Genomic DNA, 14,805 nt, shown 5'->3' on the forward strand with positions numbered 1-14,805 from the left:
GATGCAACCCAGATTGAGGCTAAGAGGTGTCAACTGTGCAACTTCACTTCCACAGTAGTTACTTGTTTACTGTGTTGCGCAGGGAATTTTTCCAACATTTAACAGCATTACAGGCTTTTTCACTTAAAAATCAGAGAATTTAAAGATAAGGGTGCCAACCATGGCCATGGAGGCAATAGAAGACGGTCCACTCGGCGAAGAAGAGGAGGAAATCGACGACACCAAGTTAGCGTTGGAAGGCGTTCATATGATGCTAAACAACGGGATACAAGAGGCTCGGGTTCTGTTTGAGAAGTACAAGTAAGTTTGGAAACTTAAACTACATGATTGAATATAGCTGAGGTGCTTTTCTGATGAGGCGTACTTTTTTTACTCAATGTTGTGACATTAAAATCATCTTCAGTGACGTCAAGGTTACAAGGAATATTGAAGGAGAAAATGTAAACAGTTTTTTGTCTAATAATAATAATATTATGTAATACAATGTGCCACCCTTTGGCATTTACATTTGTTGTTATGTCTCCAACAAATCCCACTCTCCCGCTCTTGCCAAGAGTTACCAAATACTCTAAACATCTTACAAGGGGACCCTCACAGAAAAATAATGTTGGTAATTACTATACATGTATAAAGACCCATCTGGTCAGTTTTAAAAATGGCTTAAAGGCCATAGCATTAAATTATGTCAGGTGTCTGATTTAAAATTTCTTTCATGTTTCTGGGGATAGTCTGTGCTACATCTCAGTAGTCCATCTAATTATGATTAGATTATTGCTTATATGAAAATGTTATCCCTATATATTACCATAGACTATCTCTCTCTCTGTGAGTTAATTGTGCTGTCTGGGTCTCTACTGAGGACAAGTCTTGAGTTACTGCAATAATTCTGTTTATTAAAAGAGCATTTGATCAGGAATGCATATATGAATAAATCTTCTGGATGATAAAAAATATAAACCCATTTAAAGTAGGATTTATTAATATTGTGACAATGTGTTTTCTAGCACAGTTTTTATTGCTATCTGACAAAAGATAATCCCAGGATCCATGATTGTCTTCTTAACAGAAAATGCTTATTTATTTATTTATTTATTTATTTATTTGAATTAAAATTTATAAATTTTGATGAAGTAAAGGATTGAAATAAGCAAGATTTTTAAATTTTATAAGTGAATAATTGCCTCATTGACTATTTTTACAATAGAATCTACTCACAGATAATGAAATCATTATCATTATCATTATCATCTTCCTGAAGGTCCACCATCTGTAGCATGGGCTATTTTTACAATAGAGTCTACTTACAGATAATGAAATCATTATCATTATCCTGAAGGTCCACCATCTGTAGCATGGGCTGGTTCTCTGATTCCATCATAATGTTGTACAACTGTGACCTAAGAATTAATAACAGACTGAGGCAGATGGTAGCACCAATGCTTCAGGCTTAAAGCTGTAAGATCCAAGTTTTTTGTATCAAAAAACATAAAATCGGCGAAAATAATTGTGTAGATTTTTTTAGCCTAAATAAAAGTTAAAGTTTTAAACATCTAGTGAAAAGTTTACGTGCAATGCTGAGCAAGGCCTACACAGTGATAGGGTTAAAGTGTAACTCGAAGTTGATTATGTCAAGTTTGTAGGTGTCCTTGAGTGATATAATATTGCAGACTTTGGATCTGTTCTTTGATATATATTTTATCAGATTACAAAACTAATACCATAAAGTGATATGATTTGGCAGGCTCATGCAAAAGCATCAATATTAGATGATTCAGTTTAGCAGCGTTCATATAAGAACCAACTTGGACCTGAAACAGATGTTACTATGCAGACAGATTGCTGAATGTTTTAGGTTTGATTTATGGCAATTTTATTTTAATACAGAAAATGGAAGTCATATAGAATATTATAAATACATATTTGAATAGATGGGTAAATGAATACAGTTGATGTTGGATAAAATATCTTGTCAAATATCGTGTCAGTTTTTCTTGTCTTATGTCAGAAAAAAATTAATTGCAATAGCAAACATACATTTTTCTTTTTCCAACTCCCTTTCCCTATGTTTTAAAGCAAATTAATGCAGTATCAAACATGAATTTTTCTTTATTCAACTCGTTTCCTCTCATGAGACTAGAATACATCTGTATCTTTAGTACAAATTACTAACCCTTATTATACAAATACTGTATTGATTTTCCAAAGCCCCTCTTGTTGGTGACTGGTGTATAATTAACTTATTACGGTAATTGCTATACATTTTCAAACATTTTACTTTTTCTTATATTTTATGTTTTTAAGTTAACCATTTTTAGTTGGTGCACCCACTAAAAAGCTCATTTCTAATATGAAGCCAACTCACTTTTTAGCAAAATTTTAAGTTGACATTTTCAAATACTTTTGAATTACTTACAAAGCTTCTTAAAGGGAAAGTTATCAATTCACGTCCTTTGAATTTTATGAGTAATTACCATATTTGGAGGATCCTTTCTGATAAGTGGGTGATTAGGTTAAGGTTTGAGTGGTGAGAGCAGCAATTTCTGATTGCTTGTTTTGAAGGAGGATGAGCTTAACCTTCAGACTATGATTGAGCGGGATCCATTAAGCTATAGAGCCAGGCCATATATATATATATATATATATATATATATATATATATATATATATATATATAAAACAGATTTTTTTTTCAAACTGAAAAAAAAAAACGGTAATGCTGTTTTTCAAAGAAACTATTATTGTTACTTTGCGCACACATAAAATAGGTTTGCTACAATCTTATTTGTACAACATTGGTTTCAGAAACAGTCAGTGAATTAATAAATATGGCCACATTATCTTTTCCATCAAACAGTCATATCAGTTTTCTTGTGTAACCATCCTCCGGCTTCAGACTTCATTTCAGTTAATAAGCTGGCTCCTTTGTAAGGCTGGTATCAAAGATTTCAACAATGTAAGCAGTGGAATGATAATAATACCCATGGGGCTCTTTCTTGTCACCACCCTTGTTACGCTGGTGTAAAAAAAAATACCAGCAATTAAAAGAGAACTTGCAGACCTAAAAAACATGCACAAAAATGGCCTTGTAATGCAAAATGTTATAAGATTGAGAAGAAGATTTAAGGTCAGACTGCAGGTAAAAAAGACCTTGGGGCCTTTGCTCTGCTGTTACTCACAGTAAACCTGTTCTGGAACAATTTTGATAAAGACTGGAAAAATTAATTTATTAATTCCCTGTAGTGTGTTAAAGGTTTACACCCACCCTTTTGAGCTTATATAGACTTTTGTTTGTTATGTAGAAAATAGTTATTACTAGGTCATCATTCCAGCAATGATTTTATTCACTTTTTTTTACCTTCCAGAGATTACAGCCCATCCATGAATGCAGGGTACAGCTTCATCACTTTCATGGCAAGTTTTAATTTTATAAGACTTTCTCTAATTGATATCTATGTCTGTAAGTTTGCCCTTTTCTCTCTCTCTCTCTCTCTCTCTCTCTCTCTCTCTCTCTCTCTCTCTCTCTCTCTCTCTCTCTCTCTCTCTCTCTGTATGTCTGCTTTTCAGTTTCTTCTTTTGTTTCTCCAATTAGTTTTTACTTACTTACTTTTAAAAATGGAACTATTTGTGATGAGTAACTTATTGATAAACATAATTCTTATAATTTTGCAATATGTCTGGTCTTTAGCAAGCAATGATGACATTTGAAGATGAAAAGTTGGCCGAGGCCATGAAACTTCTGCAGCAGACACAGAAGAAATGTGAGCTTGGAGAGGGATTTGTGAAATACATGAAGAGAAAATTTTCACGAAAGAAAACAGAGGTTAAAGTAAGTAAAATGTGTTTGCATGCATTGATAGGTTAGTCAGTATTTATTTATTTATTTATTTATTTATATGTGTCTATAGCAGGAAAATAAGGTGAGTTGAATTATTTATATTACTATAAAAAGCATACATAATATTTCTTGAGGAGCAACTATCTGGAAGGCAGATTCAGGGACATATCACTATGATCATCTAGTAATAATAACAATTACATATTTGTTTATTATAATTCCCAGGAAGCAACGCTCTCGCTGGAAGACAAATTCACACGTCAGATCATCGTGGCAGACTGCATGATGCACCAGGCCGTGCTGACGTTCATCAACCAGGACATCTCCAGCTACGTCAAGGGCGGATGGCTCATGAGAAAAGCCTGGAAAATCTATGAAAAAGTCTACAGAGAGATCAAAGCTCTCTATGACAAAGAGTCTTGGCCTGACGCCAACGGGGGCGTGGCCCTGTCAGCTCCCCCTTCTGCTGTGGATATGTCTTCCTTTGAGAATAGTTTGGACTCTAAAACTGGCAGCGATGAGACAGGCGGCTCTGCTAACATTCCACATAGTGATAGCAGAACCAGTATGTCCAGTATGTCCAGCACTGGAGTGAGTGGGGTTAGCGGTGACTTGTCCAAGGCGGAGCTGCATGGAGAAAGGCTGGCCCGGCTGATGGGTGCAGTCAGTTTTGGCTATGGTCTGTTTCAACTGTGTATATCTCTTATACCGCCAAAGATACTTAAGTTGATTGAATTTATAGGTAAGGCTTATTCTGTTTATTTCTTTCTTGTTATAAAATGAGCACAAATTGGTCTTAAACTAATTTATGTTAGATCAAAGTAGACTAAAAGTTGTAACCAATTTTGGGTCTAAAATTATTTTGTGATTCAGACCCCGAATTAAGTTTTGGATAGAGCCCTACAATAGTGATTCTAATGGATCTGTTTCCAGGTTTTGGTCATATATAAGTACATTGTACATAACCACATGACTGCCTTGTGACACATTCATAACTGGGTCACTGTAATGTTATTTAATGGATCTGTTACCAGGTTTTGAAGGCAATAGAGAAGTGGGTCTGGCAGCAATGGAGTTCTCCAGCCATAGTAGTGATGCCAAGGCTCCTCTGGCCACGTAAGTATAGTGTACACGGTCACATGACTGACATCTACTCATTATAGTGATTCCAAGACTCCTTTGGCTATGGAAGTACATGGCACATAATCATATGACTATCGTGTGACATGGGATATTCCTGTCATAGTTGTGATGCTAAGGTATTAATTGCCTCAGAAAGTTAACACTCTCACTTACCACAATATTGAATGTGTTTGAGGTAATGGCAACTTCATCACCTTGATATAATTTTACATATTTAAAACTTAGATTGGGACTGCTGTGTTACCAAACTTTGATAATATATCTATAAATATTGATATTTCAGATTGGGACTGCTGTGGTACCATACTGTGATACGTCAATTCTTTGCTTTAGATGGAAATAACATCCATGCAGGTAAGTCTGTATGACTATATTTCTATTTGTCTTTTGGTAGGTTAGTCTTCCTCCCTGTTTATTACTATCAGGCTGTGTTTGTCTGTCAGTCTGTTTGTCAGTATTCCTGTCTGTGTGTTTGTTTTTGTCTGTCTGTATCTAGTAGTTTTAAAAAGAGCTTTTTTACAGCCAGCTTATTCTTTTACAGTTGAATTATGTCAGTAAAAACTCACCTATTTATTGATTTAATGAATATGTTTTAGATCAATATCAATTAATAAGTATTTTTTCAGGAGTGGAAGAAGGAGAAAAGATAATTGAAAGGATAGAGAAGACATATCCCAATTCTGCTCTCTTCTTGTTCTATAAAGGAAGAGTTCAGAGGTTGAAGGTGTGTACTTGAGGGTTTTATTTTATTTATTTGTTTATTTATTTTATGTAACATTAACACAGGCCCTCCGTTGAATGCCATTTCAGTGAAATTGCAGCTTGACCAGTAAAATTTTGTGAATGTGTTTATTTACTGGCCAGCTTCTTTGACTCTGAGCTAGTAGGCCTCGATGTTTTAGGCGCAGACTGCATAAGGCCATTCATACCAAAGCAGTTTTATAGTATTTTAAAAGATTTAATGTATTATTATTGTTTTCTTTCATATAATTTTCAAACCCTTAATATGCAGAAATACTGCTACTTTTAGGGTGATGTGGATATGTCTATAGCCACCTTTCAACATGCCCTGGAGAGATGTGAGGGGGAGAGAGAAGTGCAACATATATGTGTATATGAAATGGGTAATATTATGTTATGTTATGTTATGTTATGTTATGTTATGTTATGTTATGTTATGTTATGTTATGTAAGAAGTGCAACATATACATATGTATGAAGTGGATCAGTATATTTTTATAGCATAGCATAGCAAAACAAAATCTGCTACAGAGGTCAGAAGAAAGTGCTAAATTAAAAAAAAAATTCAATAAAAATCTTGTCTACAGGCTAAAAAAACAAAATATATGGAACAGTGGCATCACCTAACTGTACTGTAATATTTTATAGGGTGGTCAAATTTAATGAAATTGAACTGGAGAGACTCTTTTGCTGCATTTACAAGGTAAGAGACTTGATCCTATCAGGGCAAGCCTAGGAATGGGGTCTAAAAGAAAACTGAGTGTTATTACGAGGATGTGATCATACTTGGATCAAGCCAGACCTAAAATAGACTGATTGATGTGACACTGTCATGTTCACATAAGAACTAAATACGACTAAAAATATACTCCACCTTTTAAAAAAACAAGAAAACAAATCCAATGTGGCATTTTGGAAATTCAAAGATAAATTGCATTACCCCATGTCATTTTCATCTAGCCTTACACAAGAAGACATTGGCAGTGTTCTTATTGGAATTAACAGATAGATTGCATTACCTCGTGTCATTTCTCCCACCAGGATGAAGGAGGAGTCCCGCTGGTCCAAGGCATACTACGCCTACTTATCTGGGGTGTGCCAGGGATCCCTGGGGGATGTAAAGGGGGCACACACCATGTTTAAGGAGGTGCCGGCCCTGGTGAAGAGGAAGAATAACCAGATTGAAAGCTTTGTGGCTAGGAGGGTAAGGTTTCTGTGTGGGGGTTTGGTGTGTGTGTGTGTGTGTGTGTGTGTGTGTGTGTGTGTGTGTGTTTGTTTTTTTGTTTTTTTTGGGGGGTGCTTGCCCTGAAAGAATAACTGGATTGAGAGCTTTGTGGCTAGGAGGGTAAGGTTGCCATGAGTGTGTGTGTGTGTGTGTGTGTGTGTGTGTGTGTGTGTGTGTGTGTGTGGGGGGAGAGAAAGAAAAAGAGAGACTTGCTTGTTTAAGTAATAGAGTGGGTGAATAAGTGAGTAGATGGTTGGGTGATCAGGGTGGGTTGGTAGGGTGGAAGTAGTCACATGTATAGATGAATGATCAGGTGGATGAGTGAGGGGGTGATCGTTTTTTCATACAGTAAAGAAAATGACTTGATTACATTCTTCATCTTCAGGCTTTTAAGTGTGACTGAAGTACATGATTTGTCTCCTCTAAGCTCTCAAAGCGTACATTGTGAACAAATTATCAGTCATCTTCAGGCTTTTAAAAGAAATTGTGTTACATGTAACATGAATACATTTTCTTCTCCAGTCATTAAGAATGTTTTAGGTGTGACGTGAACACATTCTGTGTCTTCTCCAGGCTAATACTTTCAAGAAGCAGGCACCTGACCAGGACCACTGTATTCTGCTAGGATTGGAAATTCTCTACCTGTGGAATGCTCTGCCTCTTTGTACCAAGGACTGTCTGGACAAGATGATGGAGGGTGAGGGTTATGTCATCGTGATGTTCGTAGTGAACAATTCAATGACTCATAATTACAGGGATGAGATTTTTGGGTGGTTTTGGTGTTTACAACAATAGTGAGATTATTCCAACTATAGGGGGATTCCCTACCTTTTGGGAGTCAAATAGTCTCATCCCTTTAGTTAATCTTTTTTATGCAGACTTTTATTACTGATTTTTTTTTTTTTTTCAGAAATTTCTTATTTCAACTTTTGCCTTTATAGAGACATTTGATTTTATATACTAATACATAAAGAAGTAATAGTAACTGTAAAAGTTGTTTATATTCAAGGTTCATGACTTGCAATCTGTTGTGGTAATTTTCTTCAGAGTGTTCCAAAATTGAGGACAAGAAGTTGTTCCATTTGCGTAGCTTGGTAGAGGGTGCTCTCCACAAGTTATCAGACAACGAGGAGATGGCTGCTGTGGTAAGTGCTGCCATCTAGTTTTCTGTTTTTAAAGGGGGGTTCTAAAAACAACATTTACATTAGAGCTTACTTTACAGAAGACATAAGTGTATTCTTGAAATTTTGAAAATTCCTTGAGTGTCTGATGTAACATGGTCATTATTAGTTTCAACTTGTTCTTGGATAATGCAGCTATATTGATTATAAATACACCTTAACAGAAAAAATATTCAGAAAAGATGTAAACTTGTATTGTCACTCTAAATTTTCTCCTCTATTTTTCTGTTGGGATATTATTATTATTATTATTATTTTTAATTATTATTATTATTCTAGTGTTTTGAGGAGGCCATAGCTCGTCACCAGGGTATGAAGGACGACCAGCATGTGGCTGCCTTTGCTATGTACGAGCTGGGAATTATACTGATACAGAAACCAGAGGTATGTTTTCTTAAAATTATACTGATACAGAAACCAGAGGTACGTTTTCTTAAAATTATACTGATACAGAAACCAGAGGTACGTTTTCTTAAAATTATACTGATACAGAAACCAGAGGTACGTTTTCTTAAAATTATACTGATACAGAAACCAGAGGTACGTTTTCTTAAAATTATACTGATACAGAAACCAGAGGTATGTTTTCTTAAAATTATATACTGATACAGAAACCAGAGGTATGTTTTCTTAAAATTATATACTGATACAGAAACCAGAGGTACGTTTTCTTAAAATTATACTGATACAGAAACCAGAGGTACGTTTTCTTAAAATTATATTGATACAGAAACCAGAGGTACGTTTTCTTAAAATTATATTGATACAGAAACCAGAGGTATGTTTTCTTAAAATTATACTGATACAGAAACCAGAGGTATGTTTTCTTAAAATTATACTGATACAGAAACCAGAGGTATGTTTTCTTAGAATTATACTGATACAGAAACCAGAGGTATGTTTTCTTAAAATTATACTGATACAGAAACCAGGGGTATATTTTCTTAAAATTATACTGATACAGAAACCAGAGGTATGTTTTCTTAGAATTATATTGATGCAGAAACCAGAGGTATGTTTTCTTAAAATTATACTGAAACCAGAGGTACGTTTTCTTAAAATTATACTGATACAGAAACCAGAGGTACGTTTTCTTAAAATTATACTGATACAGAAACCAGAGGTACGTTTTCTTAAAATTATACTGATACAGAAACCAGAGGTACGTTTTCTTAAAATTATACTGATACAGAAACCAGAGGTACGTTTTCTTAAAATTATATTGATACAGAAACCAGAGGTACGTTTTCTTAGAATTATACTGATACAGAAACCAGAGGTACGTTTTCTTAAAATTATACTGATACAGAAACCAGAGGTATGTTTTCTTAGAATTATACTGAAACCAGAGGTACGTTTTCTTAAAATTATACTGATACAGAAACCAGAGGTATGTATTCTTAAAATTATACTGATACAGAAACCAGAGGTACGTTTTCTTAAAATTATACTGATACAGAAACCAGAGGTACGTTTTCTTAAAATTATACTGATACAGAAACCAGAGGTACGTTTTCTTAAAATTATACTGATACAGAAACCAGAGGTATGTTTTCTTAAATGGTTGCTTACTGAATTGTATACACCAGCATCAAGCTTTTTATCTATATGTTTGCACAAACAATCTGCAAATGTCAGTTGAAGGACTACTATTCTTTGGGAGTATTTAATAATATATTTTTAAAAATATGATGTAGAAAAGGAAAAGATATGGTATTTAATTTTTTTTCTCTTTTTAGACCCTAGCTAATGGAAAAAGTTACCTGCTCAAAGCTAAAGATGGATTTAAGGAATATGACTTCGAGAATCGCCTAGGAGTCAGAATACATCTTACCCTGAAAAGATTAAAAGAGGGCGCCACATCCTGAACAAAAACAACTTTAAGAAATAGATTGAGCATGTATCATATTTTGAATAAAGGTCACTTAACTGAAAGTGAAGCGACATATTTTAAGTACAATTCTAACTTAAGGTTATATATATATCATAGTCCAATGTTGGAGCGTTCTATAAAGAAATTCAGTGCTGGCTATAAGCAGTATTTTCTGTTTAAAAAAAAATCACTAAAGAATCCTGGAGTGAACAGGAAGCAACAATGTGATAACAGAGAGATTTATGTACAGATAACCAAGGCTTGGCTGTGTTTGATACAGACATGCAATGTTAAAACCTTCAGAGCATGTGATGGGCATTAGAGCTTTATACACCAAATAGTGATTTTCCTAGAAATTCCAGCACTTTTTTCTTTATCCCTAAGATGCACTATATCCAACTGTTTGCAAAATTCAAATCTGTAAACCCCATTTAGTATTTTAAAAAAGTAGTTGGATAGTGGTGAATTTCACTCATAATGAAAAAAAAATGAAAATTTATAACTAAAAACAGGTGTGTAGATATTTTTTCAACAGTTTTGGATAGGATATATTTTGTTGATTAAGGAAAATTGATGGAACTTGTATGTAAGCCTTTAAATCATGCCTTCAGCTTTTGCCATTTATAATCCATACAAACAGTCATATGTATCAATTTAATGATCTTAGTTCAATTGATTATAGTTCAAGATGTAACAAATAAGCAGGAATTAATTATTTACAGTTAATGACTCGATCCTTTCAATGGGCAGATACATAATTTTAGAATCATTAAAAAAAATATTTTCATATAGCATTTGTGATGCTTTTACTGTATGGAAAAAATCTATAAGGTAGCATGCTTTTCAATTTTGTTGCTACCAATTAGTTGGAACGTTCAATTTTTAAGGATTTGTGACTTAAATAATACAGTATATGTAAAATTCACAATTTTCCCCCGTTGAAAAGATCAAGACATTACTGTAACAGTTGCCATTGGAAAATCAACTTTGTCTTCCTTAAGATGGCAAAATATGAAAAACCTCAAGGTTCGTGAAATGTAAATTCAAGTGATGATTTTAGAATGAAATTGTGCAAGGAAAATTATTTGTTTTGAAAGGAATTAGTTAACACATTTGGACTATTTCTGTTTTCCTTGGGATGGTTGCAATATGTAGTTTCTGCATGGATGATTTATTGTGTGTGCGTGAGGTTGTCATGTGAGGTTGTTGACTGTGTGTGATACTATAATTAAAAATAGGTTGTGTTCATATCAGGACTCACTTAGATTTAAAACAAACTAATTTGCAACACCAGGTGGCCATATATTACATTTGTTCAATATATTTACCCAGAATTATTCAGCATCTGTTTTAATATAGATGTACTTATTTAAGTTGTTACTTCATCTGTTTTCACTTCTGTATTGTTTCTTAATACTTACTGGACATGCACTGTAGCATTTTTTTTTTTTTTTTTTTTTTTGAACAGTCAAAAATATTAGCCAAATGAATTTCTTGTCTCAAAGTGGTGAGCAAAAAATATTTTCACTTAATTTAATGAATATGCCTTTGAAAATTATATCAATCATTTGTCAAAAATGTTATACTTTTAGTGGTTAAAATTCTATAATTATAGCTTATTTTCAATGTTTACTCCAAAGATATACTGCTATACTCAAGTGTTCATGTTTATAAATATCCCAATATAAATAAATAAGTAATAAAATTGCCTCTAAACAATGAAGGCTGTCTTAAATAACTGTAATAGGAGATTATTGAGTTATAGCTGTTTATATTTTACAGGGTTTGTTAAGAAAATACTGAAATGTGAACAATAAACAGTATTGATGTTATGGATATGTAACATAAAAGGGCATTACAATCAACCGGCCATATTTGATCAGTGGAACTGTTATTCCGCTGTTCTGAATGCGGTCTATGATACTTCGGGTAATTACATGTTGATTAATAATACGGTCTTCTGCCAAAAGATCTTGGGATTCTTGTGAATTTGTGTAGACTGTGATAATAATGAAACTTTGTCCAATATCATCAATGTCAAATATCATCAAGGGATTTTTGCTGGAAAGTTTGTTTGTTTGTTTGTTTTTTCTCAATACCAATTGTTAACCAGCTCTTTTTCTTTTGTGTATGTGTGTAATTTTGTTTAATTCTCATATATTTGTTTATTTTTGACAGCTTATTCCACTTTTCTTCACATTAACATGCCTAACATTAAGACACTAAATGCTCGCAATTAACAACTCTCTGTATTGTGTGACGTTAATGAAACAAATTTATTGTTTTACCATTATGATGAAAAAGGACAAGAAATATACAATAAAAGGAATTTTGTCCTTTAATGGGTTTGTTTTTGCCTAAATTTTAATGATGTACTAGTACAAATATAGTATGTCTGTACCGGGTACATGTACATATAGTCATCATATCCGTGCCACCGCTGTGTATGTGTCTGGTTACCTTGGTCTCTTTGAAAAAATGCTTTGTTCCTCCAACTTTTTGTTAATGAACTGATTTTGTCTCGGCGTGGAAATATCCTAATACACACGGTGTGCGTGAACTTTTAACTCAAAATCTGAGTGTTTGACAAAAACAGGAAATTTGAGTCTTTTTCCAAATGTACTTCTAAATTGAGACTTTATAATATCTGCCATCCATTAAAACATTACCGAGATTGGAATATTGAAAAGGAAATAGGCTGAATATTGTGCATGGAACGTCATGTCCGGTGTCACGTGAAGAAACCGTCGTCGTGAAGAAACCGTTCTGACGGATTATTCACGCGGGGGTAGCAGTCCGTGAATAAACCGTCGTCGTGAATAAACCGTCGTGCCGCGCTGGTCATGCTGCTTACCTGGTCATTGTTCTCCGGTTTTATTACGCAATTTGGAGGCACTGTACAGTACCGATCCCCACATAAATATATCACACCTTACCTGGTTATTGTTCTCAAGATACACCAATTAGGCCCTACTACAGCTGTTGTAAGAACCTAGAGGAGATCGTTCAAATTTTGTCCTTTGTATTGTGGGTCAAGTTTATCTGTTAGTGTTAGGTATAATTTTGTTTAGCTACTATTTATGCATTTTTTTTTTACTTTATGTTAATAATATTTTGGTCTGTCTTGCCGAAGTAGTTTATTGCGGTAACCGTAGACAGCAACCAGATCCTAAAACAATTAAGACGAGAGAACTTTTAACCAACATACCTGGGTAGCCTTGTGAGTACACAGATTGTTCATATTTAAGAAATCCCTTAAAGAATTTTCAGTTGACTTCCATGCCAACTTCAGGAATATATTTGAAAAATAGAGATTTAAAGTTAAAAAGTAGGCCCTATTTATTGATACAAACAAAAATCGCAATTAAATGTAATTTAATGTTTTTTCCATTCAATTCTAGTGCCAAATTGAGACTTGGATGAATTTTTGAGATCATGTATGGTATATGTCCACCAATATAAAACTAGTCATTTCGTGTTACTGGTCATGTGTTTTGTAATCATTGCAATATTAAATGAACTTCGTTGTCTTCATATTTTACATATAAAGAACCAGTATTATCCTCAGCAAAAAAAAAAAAATGTATAAAAATCAAACTCAATTTATTGTTATATTTCTCATTGCTTTATCACAACACGAATGATAAATGTTCACATATTTTCAAAAAAAAATAATAATAATAATAATAACTTCTAAACAGATATCAAAGCAAGGGCAAAGGTCAAACCAAAGATAGACCAAACATCTTTTTGACACATATTACAACATGACAAAATGTGGCCAAAATCCGCAAAAACAAAAATTCTTTTCAGCTATCATTCAAATGTTTTCATAATTTTCTTAATTTTGCGCACAATTTTGTACAGTTTTAACCTTTTTGAAACAACATGTTAAGGATAAATTTACATTTCAGAAAATGTTTTAGACTTTTGTTCCCAGCAGACGTTGATAAAACATCCTTCAATGTAATTGTAATATTTCTTATTTTTTAATACTTTTTCAAGTTTTAATGGCACTATTTCCATGTACCCTAGGTTCTAGATTTAGGTTTTGCCAAATCGATCTTGATTTCATATATAGCACACATCAGCGATACACCGTAAAGCTAACACATGAAAAGGTTTAGTAAAAAAAGCTAGCTTTATAGTGTCCTAAGGGCATTCCTATGTGGTTTTCTAGAAATTTTAAAATGTGTTAATGTTTAAGATTAGCAAAATTAAAAAAGAACACAGTATATGATACAAAATACAAAATGTTTATTTGGTGATGTGAAAATATAGAACAAATACAACAAGTTATCATCATAATACACACAAACACACACTATAATTTTAAGCTATTTGCTTCTGCCAATCAATCTGAACAATGAAATAAAATAAATGTGTTAAAGCTTTATGATATAAAAAAACTGACTTGAAGGTGGACTGTTGGGAATGCATCGACCATCTCACTTTGGACGTGTAACACACCTGTGAACATATCTAACATTATATAATGAGCATTCATACGAGTCTTACGACGACTTTATGCAAACGCAGTCACATTCACGACACTGACAAAGTTGACTTACAGCACGTACAGTAGCTACATATGTATTTCCAACATTTCCCCATAGAGGAAGTTATATTATTGTCAAACACACACTTTCTCTCGACAACAATTACTGAACTCTAAACTGAAAGAAGATTGTAGTGTGAAAACATTTATACTACGAGTCTTACTACAACTTCATCACAGAGCAAAACAGTTCAGTCACGATCACAATCTCAGTAATAAGGGCTGTGTCACACGCTTCCTTTGGTGTTT

At 33.6% G+C, this 14,805-nt stretch overlaps 1 protein-coding gene across 1 annotated transcript; it reads left to right on the top strand.

Annotated features, from left to right (window-relative positions):
- Positions 1–13: 13 nt before the first annotated feature.
- On the top strand, positions 14–10,430 carry LOC106164807 (tetratricopeptide repeat protein 39C). Its single transcript, XM_087019459.1, has 14 exons — positions 14–300; positions 3,363–3,411; positions 3,686–3,826; positions 4,061–4,577; positions 4,870–4,951; positions 5,262–5,332; positions 5,605–5,702; positions 6,009–6,102; positions 6,368–6,422; positions 6,761–6,923; positions 7,518–7,641; positions 7,992–8,089; positions 8,405–8,509; positions 9,865–10,430. The coding sequence occupies exons 1-14, from the start codon at positions 161–163 to the stop codon at positions 9,991–9,993; spliced, it is 1,866 nt and encodes a 621-aa protein (XP_086875585.1). The 5' UTR covers positions 14–160; the 3' UTR covers positions 9,994–10,430.
- The last annotated feature ends 4,375 nt before the right edge of the window (positions 10,431–14,805 follow it).

Source organism: Lingula anatina, chromosome 8, assembly GCF_051362555.1.
Source record: "Lingula anatina isolate TDL-2025a chromosome 8, LinAna3.0, whole genome shotgun sequence".
In the NCBI taxonomy this organism is placed as follows: Eukaryota; Metazoa; Brachiopoda; class Lingulata; order Lingulida; family Lingulidae; genus Lingula; species Lingula anatina.